General features: G+C 32.0%; 2 protein-coding genes and 1 long non-coding RNA gene across 4 annotated transcripts in view; 2 read left to right on the top strand and 1 right to left on the bottom strand.

Moving 5' to 3' along the window:
- Nucleotides 1-2,358, top strand: part of LOC107704134 (set1/Ash2 histone methyltransferase complex subunit ASH2-like) — a 14,952-nt gene extending 12,594 nt beyond the window's left edge. For both annotated transcript variants that reach the window (XM_016506993.1, XM_016506992.1), the window contains one exon: nt 1,758-2,358. In XM_016506993.1, coding sequence (XP_016362479.1) covers nt 1,758-1,865 — 108 coding nt within the window. In that variant the 3' untranslated portion in view covers nt 1,866-2,358. The remainder of the gene's footprint in view (nt 1-1,757) is intronic.
- A 1,740-nt stretch (nt 2,359-4,098) lies between these two features.
- LOC107704119 (G protein-coupled receptor kinase 5-like) overlaps nt 4,099-8,394 on the bottom strand; it is an 11,563-nt gene continuing 7,267 nt past the window's right edge. Inside the window, exons 12-16 of the mRNA XM_016506975.1 lie at nt 7,603-7,811; nt 7,311-7,451; nt 6,291-6,428; nt 6,038-6,214; nt 4,099-4,170 (exon numbers count right to left, since the gene is read on the bottom strand). Of these exons, the coding sequence (XP_016362461.1) occupies nt 4,108-4,170; nt 6,038-6,214; nt 6,291-6,428; nt 7,311-7,451; nt 7,603-7,811 (728 nt within the window). The 3' untranslated portion in view covers nt 4,099-4,107. The remainder of the gene's footprint in view (nt 4,171-6,037; nt 6,215-6,290; nt 6,429-7,310; nt 7,452-7,602; nt 7,812-8,394) is intronic.
- LOC107704120 (uncharacterized) overlaps nt 6,106-8,394 on the top strand; it is a 9,790-nt gene continuing 7,501 nt past the window's right edge. Inside the window, exons 1-2 of the long non-coding RNA XR_001635908.1 lie at nt 6,106-6,187; nt 6,304-6,464. This is a non-coding gene — a long non-coding RNA (uncharacterized LOC107704120). The remainder of the gene's footprint in view (nt 6,188-6,303; nt 6,465-8,394) is intronic.

Below are 8,394 nucleotides of genomic sequence, written 5' to 3'. Positions count from 1 at the left end.
TTTGAATAGATTTTCAAATGTAATTTATTCCTGTGATCATACATGGGTACATTTTCAGCATCATTACTCCAGTCTTCAGTGTCACATGATCCTTCAGAAATCATTCTAAATTAATATGCTGATTTGCTGATTATCAATATTTAAAACAGCACTTTTTTTTTTCCAGGATTCTATGATGAACAGAAAGATCCAAAGATCAGCATCTATCTGAAATCAAAAGCTTTTGTAACATTATACACTATTCCATTCAGTATAATTTTTATTATTTTTTTGGGAAAGAAATTATAGAAATTAATACTTTTATTTAGCAAGGATGCTTAAAATTGATCAAAAGTGATGATAAAGGCATTTATAATGTTACAAAAGATTTCTATTCCAGATAAATAGTAGTCATATCGATATCGGAATTATATCGTATCGACCGAAATTAAGGGATATATCGTGATATAAATTTTGGCCATATCGTCCAGCCCTATGTTGTAGCTGATGTTTTGTGCCCATTAAATCACTGCTGCACCACACTGACGGTTGTGTTTATGCTGATGCAGAGACTAAAATCAACTGTACTCCACCTTATTATTAACGGCTTTGGCTCAGTCCTTTAATTCCAGAGAAGACATTAATGCTGTGTATGACGTCGCTTTAATGCATACAATCAGATTCTAGGGAACCGTGTGTTTCCGTCTTTATTGGATCAGTCTGGGAAGGGCCTCCTTTTTTGTTTTCCTTAAATCTTTGTTATAAAAGAATAAATTGCTGTGCATTACTATGTGTCACGATATATGCAGTGTTGTTTTGCTTTCATTGAAATACTTTTTTTTTTTTTTTTTTAGTATCTTGAATTAGTTTTTGCTTTTGTGTTTTTCCATTTTCATTTTAAAGTTTAGTAACTTTTGTTGTGTTTTGACATTTATTTATTTATTTGTAATAGTTTTTGTTTGTTTTTATGCCTGTATAGTTTTTATTCATTTTTGTTAAGGTTTTTATTTTAGTAATTTTTATTACTTACTTATTTTACTTTTTATTCTACATACATTTTTATTAATTTTAATAAATCAAGTTAAACTAAATGAAAATAAGAAATGTTAGTTTTGCAACTAGCGGAAATAAAATAATATATATTTTTAATACATTTTAGTTTATTTCAGTTAACTTTTTAGTTTTTAAACTATAATAACCCTGTATATGTGCATTTAAATCAAAATCATTAAATATGATTTTTCCTTGTGTTTATTAAGTGAAAAGCAGTGTAGGAAAATAAGCATTGATATTTTCAACAAACTTTTTACTTTCTGTTTTTGGTAACACTTTACAATAAGGTTCATTAGTTAACTTTAGTTAACTACTTTGGTTAACATGAACTAAGAATGAACAACACTTCTTCAGCATTTATTAATCTTAGTTCATGTTAGTTAATACATTAACTTACATTAACTAATGGAACCTTATTGAAAGTGTTGCCCTTTTTTTCTTTCTGCTTTAGATTTTGAATTTATTTGGCAACAATGACTGTTGAATTTGAAAAGCGTCACTTTTTATAAGCCATTTTAGTGCAGATAAATAAATATCAATATTTTTAATTTCATCTTAAAATATCATTATATTTGAGCTATATTACCCAATATTAATTATTTCTGCTTATCGTACAGTTGAAGTACAACAATCTGCAGTGTTTTGAGCTGTTTTACATGATTGCACCATTGATGTTGATTGTTTTCATGGTCATAATTCAGATTTTTCTTCCTGTTTATGATCAGATAAGTGACATGGGTTGGAGTGCTGTGACTGAACACACGCTGTCTGATATGCTGTACCACGTAGAGACAGATGTAGACGGCCGCCGCAGCCCGCCGTGGGAGGGTTAAAATCATGCCAGGTCCACCACCCATAAGGCTGAAAACATGCTTTTCATGTCCCATTCTCAACAGCACACAGCATTTTTGTTGTGTATTATTAAATCATTTGGTTACAGTTGTATTCTGCCCTTGTTTCTCATGCAGGATCGAAAAAATTCTTCTCATAAGTTGAATCCAGCTAGATGTTTTTGAGGTGTAGGATGATTTATCTTTTATGTAAGCTCATTTAATGGTTACATATTACATTTCTTCATGCTGCAGGTTTGCTTTAGTATCAGTTATACGATTTAATTTCCTTCATACAGCGATCCTTTTCCCATGTAGGCGCTCAAGTCCTGTTTGATTCGACAGTACAGTGACCAGTTCAAGTCTGATGTTCAGTGGTGTGTGATGTGCTGTGTGTTCATTCATGGTTTTTATCAGTTGCTTATTTGTTAATTGGTTTGTAGTCATTCAGATAATTGTAAAATATTATCTTTTTTTTTTTTTTTTGTAAATCATGTTTTATACACAAACTTGTTTTAATAAAGGTATCTAAAGGATTATAAATGGCGTTTTTATTTTCATGCATGTATGTTTTGTGATATTTCTACAGTCACAATTCAGTATTTATTAATGCAACGACCAGACACCATTTGCACACTGATTTTGTCTATGTACAAATTGAGCATATAAAACATAAATCTGGTTTTGTAATATGAAAGCATGAAAATAGACTGATTTTAATTGAGCATATAAAACATAAATTAGTTTTTTTTAATATGAAATAATGAAAATAGATACAATTTGAACACTGATTTTGTCTTTAATGTACAAATTGAGCGTATAAAATATCAATCTTTTTTTAATATGAAAATAGACGATTTGCACACTGATTTTAATTGAGCATATAAAACATAAATTTGGTTTTGTAATATGAAATAATGAAAACACAATTTGAACACTGATTTTGTCTTATGTACAAATTGAGCGTATAAAGTATCAATCTTTTTTCAATATGAAAAAATGAAAATGGACAATTTGCACATTGATTTTGTCTTTTATGTACAAGTTGGACGTATAAAACAAATCTGGTTTTGTATGAAAGCATTAAAATAGACAATTCGCACACTGATTTTAATTGAGCATATAAAACATAAATGTGATTTTTTAATATGAAAAAATGAAAATGGACCATTTGCACACTGATTTGATCTTGTACAAGTTGAACTTATAAAACATAAATGTGGTTTTGTAATATGAAAGCATGAAAACAGACGCAATTTGAACACTGATTTTGTCTTGTGTACAAATTGAGCGTATAAAATATCAATCTTTTTTTTAATATGAAAAAATGAAAATGGACAATTTGCACATTGGTTTTGTCTTTTATGTACAAGTTGGACGTATAAAACAAATCTGGTTTTGTATGAAAGCATTAAAATAGACAATTCGCACACTGATTTTAATTGAGCATATAAAACATAAATGTGATTTTTTAATATGAAAAAATGAAAATGGACCATTTGCACACTGATTTGATCTTGTACAAGTTGAACTTATAAAACATAAATGTGGTTTTGTAATATGAAAGCATGAAAACAGACGCAATTTGAACACTGATTTTGTCTTGTGTACAAATTGAGCGTATAAAATATCAATCTTTTTTTAATATGAAAATAGACGATTTGCACACTGATTTTAATTGAGCATATAAAACATAAATGTGATTTTTTAATATGAAAAAATGAAAATGGACAATTTGCACATTGGTTTTGTCTTTTATGTACAAGTTGGACGTATAAAACATAAATCTGGTTTTGTATGAAAGCATTAAAATAGACAATTTGCACACTGATTTTGTCTTTTATGTACAAATTGAGCGTATAAAATATAAATATTTTTTTTTAATATGAAAAAATTAAAATGGACAATTTGCACACTGATTTGATCTTGTACAAGTTGAACTTATAAAACATAAATGTGGTTTTGTAATATGAAAGCATGAAAACAGACACAATTTGCACACTGATTTTGTCTTTTATTTACATACTGAGCATATAAAAACATCATAAATCCGTCTTTTGTAATATAAAGGCATAAAAAAAAGTACCCAAACCCTTTACACTGTAGGGTTTGTGGAATGCTAAATGTAATTTTTAATATAATAATAAACAAGCTTTCCAGTGAGGAAGCCATCGTGTCTTTTCCATGAATCAGAAATTCTGAGGATAAAAAGGAGGGTGTTTTGTCTAGTCCTCTTCTGCAGAAGTCACTCAGAAGAACCCTGGCTGGATGAGGAGCGACAAATGGGTTCAGCTGACTGCCCCCTGGGCTACAACAACAACAACAGAGATACAAATTACATTTTTTATTATTTTAATAAATTAATTTTATCTGTAAATGACATCCCTTGCTCTCCTTGGCGCGTTTGTGACGTAAGTAGCGAGATTGGATTTGATTCGTAAATAAACCGTTCCTTTTGAATCGGATCTTTTAGATGAATCGCTTCGCTCGATCCGGTTCACAAGATTCATTCACGAATCGAACTGATTCTATTGATTCTGTTGATTTCGGAGAAGATTATCAGTGTATGTCGAATTAAAGTGAAGTCACATTTACCGATATTCGGCGAATTGTCGCGGGCGAAATCAGTTTGTGTCAATAGGAATTGACGCGATTCGGGAATTTCGCTTCAGGGCGAATTATTTGGCAAGTTTTCACAGATTCACTGCGTTGACAAACAGAAAGCTGATAATAGTATTATAAGAACGTTGCTAATACTTGTTTAGCAACTATAAATAGGCTAAATTATCTTGGCGGTTGTTAGTATGTCAAAATGATGAAAGTAGGATGAATGTATAGATGCTTAAGTAGCCTACTTAATCAATGGTAAATAATTACGTTTTTCATTTAATTCAGTAAGTTACATAGCACGTGTGAACACTTAAAGGGATAGTTTTACTTAATTCCTTGCTTTTATTGTTGTGATTAATTCTATGATAATTCCTTTTGTGTAAAGGACTTTGAATTACCATTGTGTATGAAATGTGCTATATAAATAGATGAAAATTTGCTGAAAATGTAGCCTATACCCTCACCCTCAAGTTGTTCCAATCCTGTATGAGTTTCTTTCTTCTGTTAAACATAGAAGATATTTTGAAGAATGTTGATAACCTGGTCCCCATACTATGGAAGTTTCATTACCCACGTTCTTCAAAATATCTTCTTTTATGTTCAACAGAAGAAAGAAACTTGAGGGTGAGTAAATAATGGCAGAATTTTTATTTTTGGGTGAACCATCCTTTTAATGGAGCCTAGAAGCTCAAACATAATGCCCTACAGGGAGACGAGAGGCTGTTCTGTTTGAATTGAAGTGAATGGATGAGATGCTTTAATGTCGAAAAAACTTGTCATAAATCATTAGCATAGCTTCAACATATTTGGCATGACATTCATTTTTAATACCTATTTGTGGAGCTATAAATAACATGCTGCAAAAGTTACAGGAATTTTGCAACAGGTGGGAGTTTTTTTTTTTAATAAAAAAAAAAAATTGGTATTTGTGACTTTTGCAATGTCAGAATTGTAAGATATAAACTCAGAATTATATTTCAGAATTAATAAAAAGGTAATCTCAACTTTTTATCTCGCAATTCCGAGTTTATATATCTTAATTCTGACTTGTGACTTTTTTTCCGGATTTTTTCTTCTCAGAATTCCGAGAATTGCAAGATATAAACTCGGATTTGCAAGAAGTCAGGCTTGTGTATATAAACTCGCAATTGCGAGAAAAAAGCTCAGAATTGTGTCATAAATTTGTAAACAAACTTGAATATTCTGTATAATCAAATTATCGTTAATCACTTTTTATCCCACAATTCTGCCTTTTTCGAGTTTATATCTTACAATTCTGACTTTTTTCTCGCAGTTGCGAGTTTATATCTTGGAATACTTGGAATTATGAGAAACAAATTCAGAATTATTAGAAAAGGTCGCAACTCTTTTTTTTTTAACCCGTTTCGGAAACGGGCTTCCATAACCTTTTTCCATTCAATTTGATGAAAATCTAGTTCGGATCAAGCTCAGTCGGACCTGTTGAGGTGTTTACATGAAATCTTTTCAATCTGATTACTAACCAACTATATGTGTGCATGTAAATATTGCTAGTTTGTGTGTCATAAAGTGCAGCGGCTTCTTACGCGTCTCTTGAAGATTCGGTTCAGCAGCCGGCGCCGGCTGTATTCAGGAGGACTCCGATTGATGAACTGAGTCTCGGAGCTGGTCTGTGGGATGACGATGCTGCGGTCCAGATCTGGTGTTCTTGTTCCACGCGGTCCAAACACATTCAGGTCCTTGAAACACTCGGTCTCAATCATCTAAATGAATTGAATAAAAGCATATATGAATAATTGAGCATAAATTGTCCTTCTTACTCTGATGTTTCTTCCTTACCTCATTCTGCCAGGGCACAGGCACGCTTCCCGTGTTAAACTTGCTGTAGAAATTTTCATCGACCTGATCGAGGCTCACTCCTTTAACCGTAGAGAACTGATCGATGTCCAGGACGTCCGCGCAGTAAACGGCTCTCGGCTGGTGGAGAGAATAACATCACAGGATTGTTTTCAGGTGAAAACCAGCATTCACGTCAGGAAGAAAAAGTGGCGGCACCCATAGGCTAACATTCTGCCTTTTTGCAGAAAAAAATCTAATTAAAACAGTAAAATTAAAAAGTAAAACATCTGGGCATATTATATTAATGTTAATTTTGGTTTCAAACTGATTGATTTTAGGCCTCATTGATCTGAGCTTAAAACTCAGTTTTTGAGTGAAAATGTATTATTTGTGGATAATTCTGGCAGTTTCACTCAAAAACGGAAATGCGTAAGTTCAGATCAACGAGGCCTACGATCAATCATTTCCAAAAAGAATTACAAAACCTGTGGTAACTGAAAGAAAATGAGTTGATAAAAAGATTGAATCCAGCAATATAACATAATGAGAAATTTAGAAGAAATTTTTGTAGGCTGGTCATTTTTGACCAGGAACACTACAGGTGTAACAAGGTGAGTGAAAAAAGTACAAAAATCCTGTGTGAGTCGGTAAGTTTTAGTCCAATGCAAAAACATTAACTATCTTTTTTGGGGAAAAGAAAATTCTTAAAACACATGAGGGTTAATTATCATGGAACTTTTGACAATTTTAATGGCCCTAAAATAGGTTTATTTTTCTTCAATATATAAACTGTTCTTCAAAAGTTTGGAGTCAGAAATATATATATATATATATATATATATTTTTTTTTAATGAAAAAAATAGAAAAATAAAAAAAATTCTATTTCAATTTCAAGTAAATGCTGTTCTTTTGAACTTTCTATTCATTAAAGAATCCTGAAAAATAAAATGTATCCGTTTCCAAAAGATATGAAGCAGCACACGTTTTCAACATGAATAATAATCAGAAATCTCACTTACGTCGGGAACAAAGGGTGGCGGCATCATTCCTGCCTCAAGTCTCGTAAAGTTGATGTCCTTAAAGAACCCGTGACCTTTGATGACCTCTGATCCTCGCCCACATTTGCAGCCCAATCTCTCCTTTGGGTTTTTAGCCAGGAGCTAAATCATAAAACAATTAGAAATATTTATAGTATTCTTTTTAAATAGAAAGTAAGACCTAATCAGAGCGAGTGGTAGATTAGATGAGATCAGATCAGTGAAAACAGAGGAGGATTGTACTGATTCAACAGTGCATAAAATGCAGGCTCACGCTTTTGCAGATGGATTTGGTGTCCTCTTCGAACTTCTTCCCGTAATGCTCGATCGTCTCCTGAACTCGTCTTTCCATCTCCTGTCTCGGCAGTCGTTCTTTGTGGTTGCGGAACGGAGGATTTCCCGCCGTCATCTCATAGATTAGACACCCGAGTCCCCACCAGTCCACACTTACACTATAGTATGTGTTTGTGATCACTTCTGGTGCTAAAGATGTGAAAAATATGAAAACAGGAACATATTGTATAAAGAAAATGAAACTATTGTAGGACTATTAAGAATTTTTTGTGGTTTATTATTTTGATGGTAATTAAACATTACCACATAGTTATCATTATCTTAATGGTCCTAAAAATAGGCTTATTTTTGAAAGAAATGTATATTTCTGTTCAGCAGGGATGCATTAAATTGATCAAAAGTGCCAGTAAAGATATTTATAAATGCTGTTCTTTCTATTCATCAAAGAATCCTGAAAAATAAAATGAATCACAGTTTCCAGACAAATATTGTGCAGCACAACTGTGTTCAACATTGATAATAATCAGAAATGTTTCTTGAGCAGCAAAGCAGCATATTAGAATGATTTCTGAAGATCATGTGACACTGAAGGCTGGAGTAATGATGCTGAAAATACAGCTTTGATCACAGACATAAATGTCATGTTACTGTATATTCACAGAGAAAACAGATTTTACTATTTTTACTGTACTTTTTATCAAATAAATCAAGCCTTAGTGAGCAGAAGAGACTTCTTGCAAATACATAAAAAACCTTTTGAATGGTGTGTGTG

The sequence above is a fragment of the Sinocyclocheilus anshuiensis genome, unplaced genomic scaffold (assembly GCF_001515605.1).
Source record: "Sinocyclocheilus anshuiensis isolate Anshui unplaced genomic scaffold, SAMN03320099.WGS_v1.1 scaffold690, whole genome shotgun sequence".
Classification (NCBI taxonomy): Eukaryota; Metazoa; Chordata; class Actinopteri; order Cypriniformes; family Cyprinidae; genus Sinocyclocheilus; species Sinocyclocheilus anshuiensis.
Note: the sequence above shows the minus strand (reverse complement) of the source record. Positions and strands in the feature narration are given on the sequence as shown.